Raw genomic sequence first — 21,235 nt, forward strand, 5'->3', positions numbered from 1 at the left:
CTAGAGCGAGAATGGTGGCCATTCCCACGGTGGACCACTAGAGGGGGCTACTGTCAGAGGAGCAAGCTCTGGCACCAGGTTGTCTCCCTTACTATAGGCTTTTCAAAGGTGGAACAGATGGTCATCTTCTTGGTGATATTTCCATGTCATGTGCAGGAACTGGCTCCCAAATAGCTTTCCCTGAGGTCCAAATGCACTGATTAGATTTGAGGGGTTTTTTGGCCTAAAGTTATTTAGAGGCAACTTTCCAAAGAATCATTAAGACTTACCAATCATTTTTTGAATGTAGACTTGAATAGGAGAAAGAAAGACTAGAAAAGTAATGGGAAGAGGAGCAGGGTGGGAAAGGGGTAAGATTTGTGGAAGGAATAGGTCACTGAAAAGGTAGGAGCAGAGGAAACAAAAGACAAACCTCAATTACTAGCCCAATTCCTCTCTCACTGGGACAAAAAAAACACATAAGGACTTAAAAGGATTCCCATTATCCCCCCTGTGGCTGGATGGGGAGGTAGGGAGGGTTGCCTGTCCTTCTGGGACTAGGTCCCAGTCTCTGATTTTTAATATTTCCATCTTATCCCAAGAAGAAAATTCTCCCCTGGGTCTTAAGCAACAGCTCTTCCTTATTTCCCTCTTCAAACCTGTGAACAAGTTAGACAAGGGGGCAACACTACATTCTATCAGAAACTGAGCTTCAGTGAGCCCAGTGACCTGCCTGAGATCACTCGGCTGATAAATGGCAGAACTAGTGTAGAACCGGGTCTGTGTGACTCGGCCTGACCAGTATGGTTGCATAGGTTGGTCACTAGCCAATTGCAGGAGGTGACTTGAACTTAGGCATCTCCCTACATGTGAATGTGCATAATCATAGTTCTCCAGCAAATGGTAATCAAGTGTCTTGAGGGAGAGTGCCTTTTTCTACTTTGCTAAAGGTGCCATTTGAGCTCTCAGCAGCCCTGGCATGGCTGCAGTCACTCCTCTGTGAGGAGGAAGAGCTATGATGGGTGGTTCCAGAAGCCCAGAAGATCAGCCTTGAGGGCTGCTCTGGCTGAGTTGGCCCCTTTATGTACCTTTGCTCAGCCTAATTCCAAAGTCTATGAGAACCTGCTGAATCCCAGCCAGGCCTTTGGGTAGGGATAGAGGCTGGAGGTCAGAGGAAGATGGCCTTCAGTGAAGAAGAATTTGTTAATAATAATAATAGCAATAAAGAGGAAGGAAGGAAGGAAGGGAGAAAGAAAGAAAAAGAATAAGCCCATTCCTTCTTGACCAGGAAAGGAATAGAAGCACCAGTGAGAAGATAACAAGCATGGATTGTGGAGGCAGCAGGACTGTGGGCCAAAGCTGGCCTCTATCACTTACTAGCTGGCTGACAGACAGCAAATTCCTTAGCTTCTCTGAGCCTTGGTTTCCTCATCTGTCAATAGTGGGTAGGGAGGGGGGTCACACTTTTTCAAAGGTTGTTGTGAGGATTAAATGAGATAATGTATGCAGAGGGCTTGGCACGGTGCCAGGTACAGTACAGGCTCCACAAAGTTCAGCCACCATCACTGCTATTGTATGTCTGGTCAGCAGTCAGTGCCATGGAGCCAAAGGCTGGACTGGGAATGTGGAAGTCATGGACCAAGAGCCGAGAAACCCTCTGCCGTCCTGGTTGCAGCCTGAGGAGACTGGGCAGCTGGGGAAATCCCACCCCGAATTCTTAACAGGAAAGTTGTGGAGAGGGATGATCTATCTTGGGTATGCCAAGAATGCAAGGCCCTCACTCTTCTTTACCCAGACCATTTTTCAAGGTTGTATTTGCAGCAAGCAACCTTGAGGAATGGGATAAAGTCTCTCTCTGGACAAAGAGGAAGCTTGCTTACCACACTCTATAAAAGCAGTGGCTGCCTCAAGCTCAATGATCTCCAGCTTTGATGCAAACCCACTGTGTGGACAGCATCCACCTGGGCCCCTCTGCATGACCCTGTGTGACGTGAGGGCATGGAAAATGGATACCTACATGGTGATCACACTGCTTTCTGTGCCGCGAATAACAAAGTCCTTTGTCTCTGACTCAGGAGTGTCATGTCTTCTGCCAGCCTCCATGGAACAGAAACAGGCTAGCTTATTACCTGGGAAGTGGGGCAAAATCCCAGACCCAAACAGGAGGCTTTGGTAGCCTTCTGTATGGAAGGAGGGACTATGGAGTGTTGTCACTTAGAAATTCCTTTATTTTTAAATTTTTTATTGAAGTATAGTTGATTTACAATATTGTGTTAGTTTCAGGTGTACAGCAAAGTAATTCAGGGAATATATATATATATATACTTTTTTCAGATGATTTTTCATTATAGGTTATTAAAAGATATTGAATACAGTTTCCTGTGCTATACAGTAAATCCTTAATATTTATCATTTTTCTATATAGTGGTGTGTATCTGTTAATCTCAAACTCCTAATTTATCCCTCCCCCGCACCTTTCCCCTTTGGTAACCATAAATTTGTTTCCTATGTCTGTGACCCTGTTTCTGCTTTGTAAATAAATTCATTTGTATTATTTTTTAGATTCCACATATAAGTGATATCATATGATATTTTACTTCACTCAATATGACAATCTCTAGGTCCATCCATGTTGCTACAAATGGTATTATTTCATTCTTTTTTATAGCTGAATAATATTCCAGTGTGTGTGTGTGTGTGTGTGTGTGTGTGTGTGTGTGTGTGTGTATGTAAACCACATCTTCTTGATCCATTCATCTGTTGATGGAACATATGGTAATTCTATTTTTAGTTTTTTAAGAAACCTTCCTACTGTCCTCCATAGTTGCTGAACCAATTTACATTCCCACCAACAGTGTAAGAGCGTTCCCTTTTCTCCACACCCTCTCCAGCAGTTATAGAAATTCTCAAAGTTGCATCTGACTCTCAAACACACTAGGGGCAGGAGAACACATTGAAATGTATCGACACTCCTGCCCTTCCCCACAATCATCCCCTTTGGCATCAGCACTGCCTTGGCTGGGGCCTCATGAGTCAGGCAGACAGATGAGTTGCATCAGGAGGCCTGCCACCCTGGCCTGCTTCAGGCTGTGTCCTAGATGGCGCTGCTGGCCCTGGGGAGAGAGTGGGGTGAGCCTGCAACGCTTTATTGACTCTGAAGTGTGCAGACTGTCCTGCCTCCTAGGAAAGGTCTGAGGCCAAGTGGCTCGACTTTTAAGAGATTTCAAAATTCTCTTATGCCACCTATCTTCAGCACTATTAAAGAAGAGCTGAAACTGGGAATTTGAAATCACAAACATCAAGGGTCTCCGGTTTTTATTTTATTAACCATTCTGTGTGTGTGTGTACGTTGCTGTTAGCCACCTGGAATCCTTGTGGGAAAGATGAAAGGTAAAAACAAGCCAGCAGACAAACGTCAGAAAGGCAGAAAGCCCACACTCAGATCTCCTGCGGGAGATGCTGGCCAAGTTCAAAGGAGGTGAGAAAAAGGAGGGATGGAGATTTTCCGAACACAAAATTGACATGCTCTTTGAAAGCTGTGTATAAACAGAAGTTTTGTAAAACTCCCACTTGAAACGCACAGCGAGGCGGAAGGGATCATTCCTCATCTCGGGACTCTCCGGAGGCCCATGGCTACTGTCAAGAAGGTGAAAATCTAAGGCATATCTATAGTCTTTAATGCTGATTCTTGTTTTTCAAAAAGGAAAGGAAATGAAAGGAACAAAGGGCAGATTTAGCTGACAAGGAAGCCTGCAGAGGTGATACTATAGAAAGAGGGGGGGACGTTCTTATATTTGGAACCATCAGAGGTCTGACAATGGGGGTCTCCAGTGATGACACACTGGGGTCTGGGGTCTGGTTTTGAGATGTTTGGAAGGAGGCCATGCTGTGGATTCTCTATCCTCATTGTGGGCGTGAGAAGCAAGCTGCCTGGGCTGAGCCAGGAGCCCTCCCGTGCTTACCTTACTTGGGACCAGAAGGACCCAAGTTGCCAGTTTGGGCAAGAGGAGAGATGTTTTGGCACCTAACCAAATCACCAGAAAGACAGGAGAGCCCTGGGGCTGGGACGACAGGAACCAAGGGCAGGAACACAGCCCAGAGGCTCCCGGTCACTCCTCTCCACTATGTTCTCTCTCAACTGTGCTTCCAGAATGTGGGGTGCCTGTCCACCAGATGCCAGCTCTACCACCAGGGAGGGACTGTAGCCTGGCTCAAGCTGAAAAAGTCAGCATACGGGGGGATGCAGAGTGCAAGGGAGGACTGTGTACCTCCCTGTGTACAACCAGAGAGGTCTCTTCTTTCTCTTTGAAAGCAAAAGCAGGTTTGCCTAAGAATGGAGGTCACAGGGGGTAAGATGCTGACAATCATAGGTGGCTCCTGCTTCGTCATCTGTAGCTCCTTTGTTAACCCAAAGCACAGGAGCTTAAATCCAGGGCCTCCCCCCATCACGGGACACAGCTGCATGGGTCCTAACTCAGTGCATCAGTTACAACCCTGGCTTTGGGACCAGCTGTCTGCACTTTGCAGCATCCATGAAGCAGCACAGTGTCTGCAAACTCCTCCCTCCCCGCCACCACCTCATCTCATTGGTTGGCTTATCCCTTGCGCCTGGACGGACAGATTGACCCCCACCTCCACCCCAACAAGGCTAGTAAAACAAGTTGCTCCCTGGCCCTCTGAAGAAAACAATGCATGTCCCTGGACCATAAGAACTCACCGTCTACAAGTCAATCCCAAGGAGCCCTTGGCACCAGCCTCCTAAGAACAATAGCTGACATCCATCGTGTGCTTTCTCCAGGCCTAGTTCTACCCTGGGTACTGTCCAGACATGTCTTATACTCCTGATGGGAATCTCTATGAGAAACAGACTGTATCCTCATGTTATAGATGAGGACACTGAGGCACTGAGAGGTTAAGTGACTGGCCCAGGCTCACACAGCTAGTAAATGGTGGAGCTGGTTTCCAGTTGACCAGTCTGACTCCAGAGAGGGGACTTCCTAACCACTCCATGGCTGGTGGTGCCCCTGAGAGGGGAGACCATTGATTCATCTATTCATGACATCATGTTGCTGGATGGGGAAGGGATTCATGACAGGGAGGTGGGAGGCCCTTGGGGGTGATGCCCTCTCTATGCAACATTAATTAATGCCTTTAAGCCTAACAACAGCAGCAACAATAATACCTGTCCCATAGGGTTATTGTGAATATTAAATTAGTTAATGAACAGAAAGTACTTAGCACAGAGCCTGGCACTTGGTAAGTGGCAACTGTCAGCTCTGCCTGCTTGGTAGTTGCACTGACGACCACAGGAAATGCTTGTCATCTGGCATCTATGATGCAGACACAACACAGATTCAACTGGTCTGCAGATCTGTTGATTCAGTTTCCTATTCAGCTCATAAATCACTTGCCCTTCTTAGTGGTGACAACATTCCTGGGCAGAACAATGACTTTGAATTAGTCTGTCTCCGTGCTTTCTTTCCCACGCCTGAAGCTGCAGCAGGGAGAGGGCAAGAGACCTTGGGGTCATTAGACTTGCACACAGAATCCAGCTCCATCACTTCTTGGTGTGTGATTTCAGGCAGACCTCTTAACATCTTCAAGGCTCAATTTCCTGATATATAAAATGGGCAGGATAATACCTACCTCATAGGTAGAGGGGAGAGTAAGATGAGAAAATGTATGTATAACTTAGGATACTGGGTCTGACATGTACCTAGTGTGACAGATTTCATTTTCCAAAATGGTCACTGCAATAGTAATATCTCTAGTCCCTTGTGCTCTTCTAGAACCTTGCCATTTCAAACACTTGAAGAGATAAAGTCTATCCTGCTTGCCCTCCCACCTGCCCTTGAACCCTGGCAGGTCCTTGTAAATGCCTTGAATAGACGTGGCAGAGTGATGCTGTGTGACATCTGAGGCCAGGTCATAAAAGGCAATATGTCTTCTGCTGGGCGTGCTGCCTCCCCCCCGCCACATATATATATATATATATATATATATATATATATATATATATATATATATATATATATATATATATATATATATGCCTTTGACACCCTGAGCTACCACATAAGACGTCCAACCACCCTGAAGCTGCCACACTGGAGAGACCCTGGGAGAAACCACGGAGGGAGATGCCCCAGGACTCCCCACTCTTGTAGCTTCCACGCTTTTGAGCCACCTCAGCTGAGCCAAGCAGAGATGAAATACCACCCCCCCACCCCAAGCCCTGCCCAAAGTGCAGTTTTGAGCAAAATAAATGGTTGTTTTATGCTGCTAAGTTTGGGAGTAATTGTGACATGGCCATAGAAACGGAAACACCCAATGTCATTATTGTCCCTTCCTCATAGTGTGGACTCAATACCCTTGGTTATCTTTCTATAAAACAGCGTCTATTGGATCACAGTCCTGATTAAATATACTTTTGGCCACTCCCAACATCTATGGCCACAGGACAAGGGCCAGAATCTTTGGCACAGCAGCTCACGGACCTAGAGGGCCACCCAGACTCATCCCCACCTGCCCCTGCAGACCAGAGCCGTGGTTTCCTGGGCAGGCCCTGCCTCTGTGCCCACTGTCCCCTCTGCCCTCTGACCTCAGCACTGTCTCCTTTTCTCACTCAAGCACGTTCAACTCACACGTTGCCTGCCTATTTCCCCACTTCTTTAGACCAACAGAACAACCTGTACAACCCATGAGTTTGACTTTTACTATACACGGTACTGTGGTCCCCTCTGGTCTTTTCACCCAGACTACGAGCTTGGGGGTGTGGGGCACGGAAGGCAGGTACAACATCTTATTTATCTTTGCATCTTTCATCTAACACAATAAAGGTTTGTTGAACAAATGTGTGTGTGTTCCCATTAAGCATGTTTCTCAGGGTGAATCACGAGTCATTTGGGATGCTTTATACATCCTCCACATACTGAGAATCCTGAAGAATCAGCTGCTACAGGTGGTCCCTACCAGACTGTGATGGGAGGTGTCTCTCCAACCCTGTTTCTCAAATGCAAAGGGGCCCTGCATCTGCCATCAGCACTGTTATCCCTGGGAGAGGCCCTTGTCTGTTTTCATCTGCCACCTTGCTGCTGTGGTCATTCTCATCTCAGCACTGCTATAAAGTCATAGGTTTTGAGGCTGTCAAAGGAAGAGTCCTCAAGCATTGCTTGCTGTGATCCCACAGTCCTGGGCCCTACCTGCCTGGCTCTGACGCTGGGAGAAATACCAACCTCTGAGCAAGGAATGATGCCTTTATGTTATCTCTTGCCTCCTTAGACGTATGAGTTAGATGTGAAGCTCTTCTCAGGTGGCCTGACCGATTCACATCACACCCATCACTTCTTGGTTTACTGATCCCCAGGCAGGAAAGGGGGCAGGGCTCTAAAAAGACCCGATGCCCACACAGCATCAGCACAGAGGGATGCCTCTGCCCCAAAAGCTCTAAAAGGGCTGCAGGGGAGCCCAGCTCTAATCTGGCCCTGCTGGTACTTCACCATGACCTTGGGAAGGTGCCCCAGTTCTCTGTTCTCATTCTCTCAGCTGTGTAACAAGGAATCACATAGCCATTCCTAGGCAGCGCTAATAGCATATAACTAAATAGCAGTAAAAGACACACTTAGGTTCTTTAGAAGAAACGCATTTTGCACAGGGTGGGGATGTTACTAAGTAGAGATTCCACATTTATCAGCCACTCATTGGCTGCCTGGTGTTACTCTACAGAAAGTAAATGTGGGTGGTGGTGTTTTTTTGTTACCAGAAGCCCTAACGAAATGCGCTCCTCTCCAGATCACGGTGATGGTCTTGACTGAGAGGCACAGATGACTTGAGCAGTGGCTAGCTCTGCCTTTTCCATTGATTATGTCTGTTTATTACTGATGTATGACGTCAGTTGCACATTCCTGGACAGCTGTGACATGTGCCCAAGCCTGAGTCTGTGAATTCTGTAGAAAAGGGGAGCAGTGACATGACAGCGGGAAAGAGATTTTTTATTTTTCAAGACATAAACTAGGGGCTTCCCTGGTGGCGCAGTGGTTGAGAGTCCGCCTGCCGATGCAGGGGACACGGGTTCGTGCCCCGGCCCGGGAAGATTCCACATGCCGCGGAGCGGCTGGGCCCGTGAGCCGTGGCCGCTGAGCCTGCGCGTCCGGAGCCTGTGCTCCTCAGTGGGAGAGGCCACAATGGTGAGAGGCCCGCATACCGCAAAAAAAAATAATAATAAAATAAAAATTAAAAATAAAAAAAGATATAAACTATTGACATCTAATTTTAAAATTATTATTATTATTATTATTTTGGCTGTACCACACTGCTTGTGGGATTTTAGTTCCCTGACCAGGGATCGAACCCGGAACTTTGGCAATGAAAGCACAGAGTCCCAACCACTGGACTGCCAGGGAATTCCCCCCCAATTTTTTTTTTTTTTTTTTTTTTTCCCGTTACGCGGGCCTCTCACTGTTGTGGCCTCTCCCGTCGCGGAGCACAGGCTCCGGACGCGCAGGCCCAGCAGCCATGGCTCACGGGCCCAGCCGCTCCGCGGCATGTGGGATCTTCCCGGGCCGGGGCACGAACCCGTGTCCCCTGCATTGGCAGGCGGACTCTCAACCACTGCGCCACCAGGAGAGCCCCCTCCCGCAATTTTTTTAAATAAATAAAGATACTGCTTATGGTTATTGCCTCCAACTACCTCCCTTCCAGGTGAAATGCGATTGAGAAAGTAAATAGACCAGCGAGAGAGGAGGGCAGGGAACATCACTGGCTCCTTTGCCGATCCCCTCTCCGTGGCTCTTCTGGAAAGGCTGGGACAGGACAGCCGATGGGCCCTGCTGGTGGCTGTGGAGCTCTTAGACATGGCAGAAGGGGGAAAAGAAAGAATCTGAAGAAGACTGGATATATGCATGTGTATAACTGAATTACTTAGCTGTATACCTGAAACAAACACAACACTGTGAATCAACTATACTCCAACATAAAATAAAAATTAAATTAAAAAAACTTAACACCGCTCCCCCCAAAAAAAAGAAAGGGGAAAAGATTCAGCCTGGGTTCTCTCACTGGGTCCCGACTCTGAGACTGCCACATGCAAACGTTGGTGGAACCTCTGTTCTTCCCATATACCTGCCTCACCCCGGCTGGGGACAGCAGCACATGGCTGAGTACCATCAACCAAATGCTTGATTCCCAATTGCTGAGTGTGGTGGGGTCTTAACAGATCTGTCCAGAGACCTGGTGTACCTGCCCCAACAAAGATGAGCAAGGAGAAATTTGTTTCCTGTACCCGGGACCTCAATTAGACTTAAACGCAGAGGCTGCATGTTATAATGGGAACATCTTGACTTTTATGCACCCAAACCTAGGCTCATATGCCACCTGGCCACTTACCTGGGTAAGGGTGGACCTTGGGTCATTTGCTGAACCTCTCCGAATCTGCCTGTACTTGCTGTCCTGAAGACCCAATGCAGTGACTGATGTAAAATGTTTGGTTCACAGTAGTTGGTCAGTTCACTTCAGTCTCCCCTCCTCTTCCTTCAGGGCTGGAATTGCCAGAGCAATCTGTACCTCCTGGCTTCCCCCCACTCCCAGGATCTGACATGTGCTGGGCACATAATGAATTTTCAGTAATAACATGATAAGTGAATTGTGAACTGGGCTTCTGTTTACAGGCTATTCGTAAAGCTAAATATTTGTAAAAATCTGATAGACACTCTGCAAAATGAAAATGCCGGGGACAAGGCAGGGATCAACATAATCAACATCACTGGACAAAGTCAGACTGGGCTCGTGTTGAGCTGGATAATGCCAGGAAAATGTGTCCTTCTCTGGGCCAAAGGCTAGGACATTGGATGGAAAATGAGCCTGTCAGAGCTGGCAGGTTTTCTGGATAGAAACAGGGCAGGCCAGGCTAGGCTGGGCCTGAACCATCAGCTGGGGCCATGGCACTGTCAAGTCCTTGGGATCCCAATGTCATCGTGCTTGGACAGGCCAATGGAAATGTTACAACGCCCTGGAGGAACTTGGGGACAGCTTTCGGCCAAGCCTGACACAAATTGTAAGTTTTGGCCTCTTTCTTAGCAGTTAGCTCTCCCTTAAATGCTGGGAAAATGCTGTAGGGAAGCTGGGGGTGGGGGCAGCAACGGAGCATGGACTTCAATCAACTCCCCTCTTCCATACAAAGGAACACTATGCAGCCACCAAAGATAAGAAGATAGACCTATATGTGCTGGTAGAGAAATCTGCCTGTGATCTATTATTGAGTGAAAAAGAATTTTGTGTGAAATAGCATGGTCGTATTTTAAAATTAATATTCATTCTCACATCTGTATACCTACCTATTTGGTTGTATACAACTGTTCACGGTGGTGACTTATACAGGGATTTAGAGCGGGGAGTGGCTTCTATTTTGTACGCTTCCATATCATGGGATTGTTCTTTTTATAACAAACGTGGATTACTTGCATCATTTTTAAATTTGATTTTACTCTGGTTTCTTCTGCCGGTTTCCCTGAAAACAGTCGCTGAACACACGCAAGCCGCTTGGGAGAATTCACATTTGGTTCAAATCTTTATGAGCATCTACTCTGGCTACAGGACAGGGTTCCTACCCCAGATGGACGAGCTGACGACAGACACTCCTGGATGCAGTTCACTGTAATAGGAGGTGGACTGAGGCTGGGAGATGCCACGATGCTCAGAGCCGTCCTGTGTGGAGGGCCTACCACGGGCAGGCACTTCCCAACTCTTCCCCCATGAAATCCTCAGGGTTGACTCATTCGGTCAACACGGGCTCGAGCCCCTATAGAGTGTCATGAAATGTACTAGGGCCCGATCATATTAGTGGAGAAACAGACACGGTACCACCCCCATGTCATCTTACAGGTGAGACATTCTGAGAAGTTCAGCAACTTTCTCGAGGTGGTTCAGCTACTAATGGAGGAAGGCCGATGCATGTTGACCCTTGGGGTCTGGATCGCCTCCCTGACGGAAGGGACATTGGAACTCCACTTTCAAGGACGAGTAGGACTTGGACAGACAGCGGGGCTCCGAGCCAAGGGCCGGAATGGAAACGCACAGAGCAGATTCGGGGCATGGAAGTGGCGGCGGGGTGACTAGAGGGCCGGAGAGGGAGGGAGGTGGCGGGAAACCAGCCTGGGGCCTGGGCCGAGGCCGAGGATTATGGAGCATGAAGGCTTTATCAGCAGTTTGGACGCTCTTCTGAAGGCCACTGGGAACTAATAATTCTGTTGTGGTTCCCCTCGAGGGGGTGATGTGATGAGACTTTAACAGCTTGAGGGGAACAGTGGGGCCTGGAGCCAGTCTGCCAGGTTTGGGTCCCAGCCCTGCCATCCACAAGCTCTGGAATCTGGGGCAAGAGACTTAAGTTCTCTGCCTCTTAGTTTCTCCTCCAGGAAAATGGGGGATCTAATAACAGTGCCGGCCTCAGAGTGGCCGTAAGAATTCAATGTCCTAAGGTAGGAGTGGCTCACGGGAGTGTGGGGTGCATAATGACAATAAATAAACGCCGGTTATTCCTAGTTTCTCTGGGGTCCGTGTCAGGGATGCAGTGGCAGCAGTGAGGCGGGAGGCTCCTGAAATTGTCCAAGTGAGAGATGAGGTCTGGAGCTAAGGCCGTGAGGGTGGAGAGAATGAGAGGAGAGAAACAACATGGGAAGGTGGAGTGAGTAGCCAGCAACAGGGGGCGGGAGGGAGCGGCCCAGATGGGTTGGGTGCCCAGCAGAGGTGATGGAGAGGATGGGACAGCAAGCAGAGCACGCTTGCTTGCGTGAAAGGGAAGGCGCCAGGTCTGGACCAGGTCTGGGGAAACCCACACAGAGAGGTCTGTCAGGGACAGTCCAGGACTTCATCTGACGGGAAAAAAAAGGCACTTCCGTTTTACCCTCAGCATCTCTGGACTGCAGTTCTGTGGGCTCAGTTTGTGCCTGAGGAAGAACAAGAGTGGGACCCCGGCCCGAAAGCGGGCCCTGCGACCACATCTCCCTTGGGTCCCTTCTCCCTGGTGCTGCCCCCCAAGTGTACCTGAGTCAGTACACAGTCAAGCCGCTCTACATTAAGTCCTCATCTTGCAAAGACACCAGAGGCTTGGATCAAGCCTGTCCATCTACACAGGCCTTCTGCTGGAAACACATTTCTGAAAAGAGCCATTTGCCTACCAATGCTCTCTATAAAGTTTTTTTTCAACTAGCCACTTGCCTACCAATTCTGTCTATAACTATTAAAACCAAAAACAAGCAAACAAACCATTAAAAATAAAATCCACTAAAGTCAAAGGCCACGATGCAGTACAGGAGAGAAGGATGGGGACTTAAAACAAGCCGGCCTGGGCTGGACGTGCAGCCCGACACGCACTACACTTCTCGTGAGCCTACTTCCTCATCTGAAACTCAGGGATGAAGGTGCCTTCACCTACCTCGGAGGTTGTTAAGGTGAAGCAATATTCCAAAGCCAACTCAATAAATGTTGGGTCCTCCCTCCCTCAAACAGTCAGAGGGCTGAAACCAATCAGGATGTAAAGTTCCGTAGTATGTTTCCAACACTAGGACTAAGATTCACATTATTTTACTCCAAATTACCCAGCTACATAGTCTGTGAGCCCTGTATTCTCTGTTTTCACATCAGGAACTTGGGAAGAGTCACCCTTTGATAGAAATCCACACCACGTGGGAAGGGTCTCCTTCTGGGCTGCATCAGGGGAGAGTTTTGAGGGAGACAGACTCGCTAAGAGAGAATGTCTGCCTGCCAGGAACAGGGCAGATAAAGGAAGCACATCGCAGACATGGCTGTGCCTGATAAAAGGGCCACAGAAACAGGAAAACGGCAACATTCTTTAAAGACCTAAAGCTCCTTTTATTGCGTCACCGAGCTTTGTATATTTTAAGAAAGGAATTTCAGAACTCCTGATTTATTTCTCATCTGGGGCGTGACTCCTGATTACGATGAGCCCAGGCAATCTAAAAGGCATCGCTCCCATTCCCCGCAGTGCAGAGGCCCCAGCCCAGGATCCAGGACAGAGGCCTGGGCACCTCCCACAAGTGGCAAGCACGGAGTCAGGACAGGGAAATGGCAGAGGTGGATGCCAGCTTGGAAGCGTCCTCATCTGAGCCCTGAGGCATGCGGGGCCTCCAGCTGCCTTTCCGGAGTAGTCCCGGGAGGTGGAGGCTGGGGAGCTGCCAAGTTTGCCCTTTACTCTCACGAGTCACATCTGCACGCGTGCAGGGATCTGGGGGTCCCTGCAGAGAATTCCTTTGTGTAGAAGGCAGGACAGGTCAGAACCCAAGCTCCCAGCCCCTACCCACCTTTCACTGCAAGTGCACGGGCTCCTGGTCAGGTAGATCTGGGTTCAAATCCTGCCATCGTTCGCGTGTTATTTGCCCAAGGTTGTTTGAGCCTCAGTTTCCTTGTCTTTAAAATGGGGATGGGATGCCCAGGTTGTTGTGAGGACTGAAGATGGTAATGCGTGTAAACCACACCGGCCGTCACTGGGGGACAAGAGGTGCATCCCTTGCTCTCCCTACGCTCACATTTAGGAAGCTCTACCCATGCTTGGGCCAGGGGCGGGCGCGACAGGCTTCTGCTCAAAGAGACACAACTAGAAAACAAACAGAGGGCACCTCGTCCTCCCCAGCAATGTTCCCAGGTCACTGTCCCCTTCGGGCGGAGGAGGGGGGGACCCTTCACTCGGGGACTCTCATGGAATTTGTCCCTTTCTCCTGCTTCAGCCACTGTGTCTCCCAACTGAATTTCACCATTTTACCATGTAACTTCTTTCTACTAAAGCCCCCCACATTTCCTGTGACCCGAAGACACTAAGAAGGCAGCGACATCTGCCACGTCCATCATGGGGCGCAGAGACGTTTCCGACTCCAGCTCAGACTCAGGGCCCAGGCTGCTTGGGTAAATTCCTGAGTGACGGTGGTCGCTGGCAGGCCTTGAACCCAGGAACGCCCAAAGAGGACACTCAGATGTGATCAAAGTGGCCACCGTCTCCCGGGCCCACGGCCCAGGGTTTCCTCCTTCTGTATTTGTCTGGAGGGGTGGGTGGCAGGGTGGACGGCAAGTTCCCGGGGTTTGGATGACTCATTTCCTCCTCGGGATCAATAGCGTGAGGCCCACAGGGGCTGGGGGGAGGGAGGGGAGCACACGGGATGCCTCTTGCCTCTGCAAGCAAAACAGCAAGTGAGGCTGCTTCCAGCAGTAAAATGAAATGAAATTCAACCAACATTTATTGAGCACCTGGTATATAAGTCCCTTGGGACAGAAAAGAGCAAGCGTGAGGGAGAGAGCCATTTTATCCATTTATTATATACAATATTAAGGCACAAGTTTAAGCAGCAAAGAATAGGAAAATCTTTGGCTGACCAACAGTATCAATATTTGCTGTGAGGGACATGCTGTCTTCTTGGATTTCCCCGCTCTGGACACAGACCCATCTGGCCGTGCAGCTCTGTATCCTCCACCTCTGCTTCAATACAGACTAGCAATACGAAGATGCCAGAATCTTACATCGGAGTCTGCTGGAGGGAACACAGCACACGCCACCAAGCAGGGCGATGGCACACACAGATGGCGGGAAGTGTGGCAGCACTCGGGCTTTGGCTGAGGTGGGTGCACGGCCTGCCCAGCCTCACAGAATGTCCCAGATTCTGCATGCGCCTCATGCGGAGAAGGAGCCTCCTCTCCCCCTCCGCAAAAGGGGAAAACACCTTAATTCAAAGAAAATCACTATGGATCAATTTGCTTACATTCCGGTTTGTAATAAATACTTACAGGTGTCTCTATGTGAAAGGAATCTTAGGCAAACCACATGTAAACACACCACTGGGCACCAAAACTTCAGGAGCTGATACAAGAAAATACTGTATATGTACTTCATTGTATTGAAAAAACAATATTTTAATTCTGTGAGGAAGCGAAGTTTCATGACAAAGAAACACCTCAGTCTTGGCCTAACGTGACAATAACATGCACTTAAGTCTAACAGGGTTTTACGGAATTCCTACTGGAGGCGGCTACTCGTGAATGTGCACTTACACCCGCGTGTACGCAGAGACGTGAACACATAACAAGGCGTGGCAAGAGAGCAGGTTTTTAAAAACGAACCCTCTGGAAGGTACTGTCCTCCTTTGAAATGGTCACTCTGAAAGCCTCTGAGGGTCCAAAGACTCATCCCCCAGGAACATCTTAAGGACTTCTTTAAAAAAAAAAAAGCTAAAAGGATGTGACTTACCTTAATCATCCATCTTTATTTATCCAGCTGAGTGAATGACTTGGGACTATTTCCAAACTTAAACCTGCCTTCAAAGGATGATGATTTCTCATCTCTAAGGATAACCAGAGGGACATGCCAGGCCCCCAAATCCATTCTAACAGAGGCGTCTGCAAACTGTTTCTACTTAGCACGGCAGGAATCAGCACAGAGTCTCGCAAAGGGTCACCTCTTAAGCAACGTGGGGTGAGACGAAACACTTGGATCTTCTGGATATTAAGAAAGGAAACTTGACATACAACCTTACAGTCACACCTCATATGTATGCACTGACATATACATGTCTTTATACCATTAAATTACCAGATGAGAAAAGGGGATACTACTTAAAAGGGACAGAAAAAAATTGCTCATTATTGATAGTTCCAGAAGAAATCCATTTACTGAAATGCTGACTTTTCCATGCTCCCAGCTGATCAGCTTCTGGTAACTTCTTAATTACTCTGCGCATCTCCAATGGAGCCACACACCAGAGGCAAACCCATTAAACAATCCTCATGTTGAATGAAGACATTTTAAACCCACTGATTAATTAGCAAGAAAAAAGAAGAGAAAACCAACATTTATAAAGCGTATACCATGGCTGTGTCAGACTTGGAGAGGAGAAGCAGTTCACAACCCATTGGGAGCAACTGTCTCTATCCAACCCAAGTCCCGTGTAGTCAAATGCACACACAGGTTCCGAAGAGCAAGTTCTGCAGAACTGAAGAAGAGAGACATGCCTCCACTCCCTGCCCTCCAACCCAAGCCCTGGGAGGGACGCGGCAGCCCTGTCCTGCATGCCTGCTCCAAGGAGACTTAGCATGACACTGTGGCTGGCTTCCCAACTCTGGGAAGCAGAAGAAAAGCTAAGAAGAAAAAGCTAAGGAAAGGTTCTGCACACGCTCTGAAATTAGTGCCAAAAAGCAGCAACATCTCCTGCTGCATACAGTACCCCGGGCAGCGTGCAGAAACTGCCAGGCGACACGCTGAAGGAAGAAGCGGAGTTACTCCAGTACGTCATCACCCAGGGCCAAGGCCTTTACCCTTCACCCTGAGACAGGGCCCGCGAGTTCAGAATCAGACACCACTGAAAAGTTCTGTAGAAGGCCCGGCCTCTGGACCACTCGCAAATAAGTGCTTTTTAAACAGACTTTGTGGTCCTGCTTACAACGGAACACAAAGACCCGTGTGTGTGTGTGTGTGTGTGTGTGTGTGTGTGTGTGTGTGTGTGTCTGTGTGTGTCTGTGTGTGTGTGTCTGTGTCTGTGAGGGCACACATCACACACAGGGGAAAGAGCGGGTCAAGCTGTGGCACTTATCATCCCCAAGTCAGAGGCAGTCCAGCCTGTCCTCTCCCAAAGCCTCGGTTCAGATCCCAGCCTCTCCTGGGGAAGGAACTTGACCTCCTGAGCCCCAGTTTCCTCCTCTGTGAAATAAGGATGATAAACTCGCCCCTGCTCCCATGTGGTCTGAGGACTCATTAAAAGGGACTTACCCCAGTGCTTGCATACAGTTGGTGCTAAAAAAATGGAGCTAGGATTATTTTCTGAAAATCCAATGAGATCATATATTGTCAACTGCCAGAACACACGGTGGGAGTTCATTATCTGCATTTCTCCTAAATGCAAGCAAGGCTTCGAGCTATGAAGATGAAAAGTGTCAGGGCCCGTAAGAGAAGACATTTCAAAATTATAGGTCCCTTTTCTTATGGAGGAGTCTTAGCAGGTTAGAAGAAAAAAAGATTAAGAGACTACAGCACAACTGAAAAATGGTGACGTCTGTGTTTGCATTCTGACGATTAACACGCCTGGCAACGCGGGGGACCAAGGAAAGCAAATGAGCCTTGTGCCTGAGCTGCCAACAAGATGTGCTGGGGCATAAAGATGAGGCTTCGCGGGAAACTGGGCTGCGGCTGTCACTCTCACCCGTTTCTAGGGGACACAGCCCATGTTTGGGGTAGCCCAGACACAGATGATGGGGGCTGGCAGAGGTGACATGCCCTCTTATTTCTAGACATTTTCTTTCCATCCCCCACGTTAATCAGGGGTCAAAATGTCCTTAAGAGAGTTAGTTGGCATCAACTGAGCCTTATCACCTGTAAAAAGTGACGGGGAACTGAGACTGAGATGGGGGTCCCTCCGTCCCATCCCTGCCCCGACGTGTCCATACTCACCTGGCCCCCACACCAGCCATGGGGCCTCGCTGCTCCCTCCTCATACCCAGGGCTGCTCTGGTTTCCCAGGCTGCACAGTCCTCAGCGATGCTTAACGTGGGACTGCAGGAGGCAACAGGCGTGATGCACAGCGTCTACCGCAGAGCAGGGCTTGAGCAGTATCCGTTCTGCTTACTCTCCTGACCACTAGGGTAGCTCAGAGGCCCCCTGGGCAAAGCCATTGGTTTCCTTCCCCACCTCTCCCTCTCCAGCTCACACCTCTGTCATCCTTCCACCACCTCAATTTGGGGAGGCTTCACCCAGGTTACACTCCAAAGATCAACTCTAAAATGAGCCACCCAAGCAAAATTTCCTAAGTGATGCTGTCTTCAGGGCTTCATTTGGGTGGGACTTGAAAAAGCCTCAGATCTGGGGCTTTTTTTTTTTTTTTTTTTCTCTTTCCTTAAGTAAGCATGAGGAAAGGGATCTGGGAAAACACAGATCCAGCTACCCTGCAGGGAGAAAACTATCAGGACCCTGGATGAGCATCTGACGGTCTGACTAGCTTCTCTTCTGATCCAGCACCTTCTAGATTTGTAAAGAAAAGCCGATATCTGAGGAGTCAGATGGGAAACCTTACAGCACAGGGATGAGGCCCATGACCTCACTCGCTCCTGGCTCTTTGACCTGGTGTTTCCGTCTTAACTTTGGACAAGTTGCTCCCAACTGAAGTCTTGAAAAAACCTCACCACACTGTACAGATACTGGCCTGTTAGGTTACAAAGCAAGTTCCTGGCAGGGCAGAACCGATGTGCTGACACACACGTGCTGACAGTCACAGAGTCTGCGTGCTCACCGACAATGCCCAGAGGGATGCGAGGGGCAGGCAGAGTGGTGGCCACAAACAGTAGAAAGAGGGACAACGTGCCTGGGGAGATGCTGGATGCCAACCAACTCAAGTGTCACTCGTTTCCCGGAGTGCAGTCCTGAAAGTCCTACCTCAACAGAGCAATGAGGTGGAGATACCAAACTGCAAGCAAGAGCTGATGTGAGAGAGAAAAAAGTCGGGGCTGTGAGCTTAATGCAGGACCTCACAGTAGTCATGGATCTTCTGCCTAGTCGGAGCTTACCTAGTTCGTGGTCAGAATGAGATCAACCACTGCAGTCCAACTCCTCAAAGGTGGAGGAAGCAGCCAGGGGACCCGCCCTACGGCTTTGTCCCACTGGTCACGATGAATGATGAACGTTCAGTTACTGCTCTGATAGACCCCATAACAAAAGGAATTCTGTCATGGCTTGTTGCAAAAGGAAAAAAAAAAAGAAGGAAAAAAGGGTAAAATTAAAGAGTATGAAGCAGAGACAGAGATGAGCTCAGAGAAGTGAGGGAGGATAAGCACCAAGACCAGAAAGCTCCCACATCCTGTTTAGAAAATACTGCTCAATCCAGAAGAGCTAAGAAGTCCAAATCAAGCAGGTAATGAGGTGAAGATGGCCTTTTACATTCCCCATCACCCTGGACATTTCTCCTCCCTGCCACACCCACACGCATTCACAGGACACCCCATGGAGGGCACAGGTAATATTACGTTATATCAAGACGGACCCTCCGAGATTTCTAGGAGGTTCTTCTCAAACAAAACAAGCTCAGAGGCAAGGAGAATGGGCATATTTCAAGGAAGATCCATGCTCAGGTTTATCTGTTTATAACCAGAGAATGGGTGTACACAGACCCTCCCCAAGAGATAACATTTTCTGTACAACGGAAAAATTCCATTTCCTATTTCTTCTTTGTTTCCAAACCTACATGCATCTTCTCTCTTCCACCCTATGCAGTAAAAATCCACAACATCCTCTTCATTTTCAGTCATGTAGGTCTCCTGTTTCTGTTTTGTTTTGTTTTTAACATTTATAAAAAGTGGTCTCATTAATCTGAAAACCTGATCAGTTCAAATCATTCCTGATCTCCCATCCACAACCTTCTTGATCTTTCTTTCTCTTTGCCACGTTCCTTGCTTGTCAATGTTCTGTTGCAAAATTCAACAGGGATGCCGGTGTTAGATGAGAACTTCCATCATCTCCCCGTCAGGGAACTCGGGCTTGTGGAGCAAGCTGCTGACGCGACCTTTGTGGTCAGGTGACTTCCCATGGCCAGGAGAATTCTCTGCCAAACAGAAGGGACACGTTAGCAGCCCGTTCCCCAGAAGGAGCACAGCCTTCCCAGCCCTCTCTAAAACGGAACCATTTAAGTACCACCCCTCACCATCGGTGCACGCAGGTAAAGCCGTAGTGCCCAGCCCACGGTGGACCAAAGCTAAATGACTGGCCCTGGGATACGGACACAAAGAACAGAACTAGGACGTGATGGGAGAGGTCTGAGTGGGTGAAAGTGGCATCGGGACTTTGTGCAGAGCCCTCAGCCCCGCTCTCCTCCTCTCCTCTAAACTATCAAGTGCACGCCACGAGCCAGGTCCTCCTCACATGTTCCCTGCCTTCCTTGCAAAAGAGCATCCCAAGAATTAAATCTCCGAAAATAACATTGTGTTTACTTGTCTATTTTGGAGGATGAACACAGGGAACCCCTTTGGAGGAAACAATTCATTTATGTCCAGTAGCTCCCACCTCCTCCTCACCCCATGACAACGAACAGTCCAAAGCCAAGTCTATTCTTTCCATGGATACTTCTGGACTCATCGCCAAGCTCCTCCTAAGCTGTCTTCTCTTAAATATTTGACAGCAACTCCTTAGAACTGGCCTGAGTACCGGACCAGTGCGCCTACTTTAAATCTACCCTCTCCTTCAAAAAGGAGGCGCTCTCGACCCCGAATCCTTGACGAGTAAACACCTTGAAGGCAATGTCTTTGTACCTGATGCTCTTGATGGACCTGGTGCCTGGTACCATCTCCCGAACATACTGGGGGCGGGGGGTGGGGGGACCTAATTCCCTAACATCCCCTGGAGGGTCTGTTTGCACACCTTCTGGGGAAGGGCTAGTTACAAAGCATACCCTAAAAGGACAGATGCAACTTGTGGACTCCTTTAAATGGTAATAAGTTAGGGGTCTCTACACACATTTTAATTCCAGAATAATAAAGGGCATGCAGAGCCTAAGTGCATTAGGGTAACCATAATCATAAGATAACCCGTAAAGTGAGAGTTGATTGGTAGCCCTGCTCCCTCCCCAGCTCAACAAAAGCCTCCCCCTCTCAGGCCACGGAGCGCTGAGGATCCCGGGAGCGTGAGAGGAGGCGGGGACCTCATACCCAGCTTCTCTGCCATGCCCTTGGCCGCTGGGTGCTTCAGGACCGGGCTGTTGGAAGGGGTTCCGCTCAGCCGGCCGCGCGTGGGCAGGGAGGCCACACTGGGCCAGAAGAGCTCGGCGCTCTTGTCCGTCTGTGTGCTGCTGTCCTTGCTGCCTGTCTTTGCGTGGGCGCTGCTGGCCGAGGTGACAAGGGCCGCAGGAGAGAGCGCTGTGGCAGGCGGGGTGGGCAGCACGGGGGTGGATGCATGTTCGTGGGGCTCCTTCCCCAGCAGCAACCCTGAGGGCACGGAAGAACAGCTTTTTCAATGCCATTCTTTAAAAACAAAACCAAAACACCTAGTCTGGGGTGAGGCGGTGGGGGTGGGGTGGGGGGGAGCTGTCAAGTAAATTGGTTCTAATATAACATGACAAATGATAGGATACTATTATTCTCAGGGTGCTATGGAAGAATGGCCTCTGCCAGGGAGGTTTCTATGGGAGCTGAGCACATTCAGACTCCCATACCAGGCTGCCTGGGCACCGCTTCCAAGGCTCTCTAACTGGGGTGGGGAGCTAAGTGTCCTTGGGAGGGTCTTTGAAGA

At 49.0% G+C, this 21,235-nt stretch overlaps 1 protein-coding gene across 4 annotated transcripts in view; it reads right to left on the reverse strand.

The window, feature by feature from the left end:
* Positions 1–14,232: 14,232 nt before the first annotated feature.
* Positions 14,233–21,235, reverse strand: part of AMOTL1 (angiomotin like 1) — a 106,520-nt gene continuing 99,517 nt past the window's right edge. For all 4 annotated transcript variants that reach the window (XM_007115115.4, XM_055078760.1, XM_055078759.1 and 1 more), the window contains 2 exons: positions 20,656–20,931; positions 14,233–19,556 (listed from right to left, as the gene is read on the reverse strand). In XM_007115115.4, the coding sequence (XP_007115177.1) occupies positions 19,450–19,556; positions 20,656–20,931 (383 nt within the window). In that variant the 3' untranslated portion in view covers positions 14,233–19,449. The remainder of the gene's footprint in view (positions 19,557–20,655; positions 20,932–21,235) is intronic.

Source organism: Physeter macrocephalus, chromosome 16 (genome assembly GCF_002837175.3).
Source record: "Physeter macrocephalus isolate SW-GA chromosome 16, ASM283717v5, whole genome shotgun sequence".
NCBI classification, from domain to species: Eukaryota; Metazoa; Chordata; class Mammalia; order Artiodactyla; family Physeteridae; genus Physeter; species Physeter macrocephalus.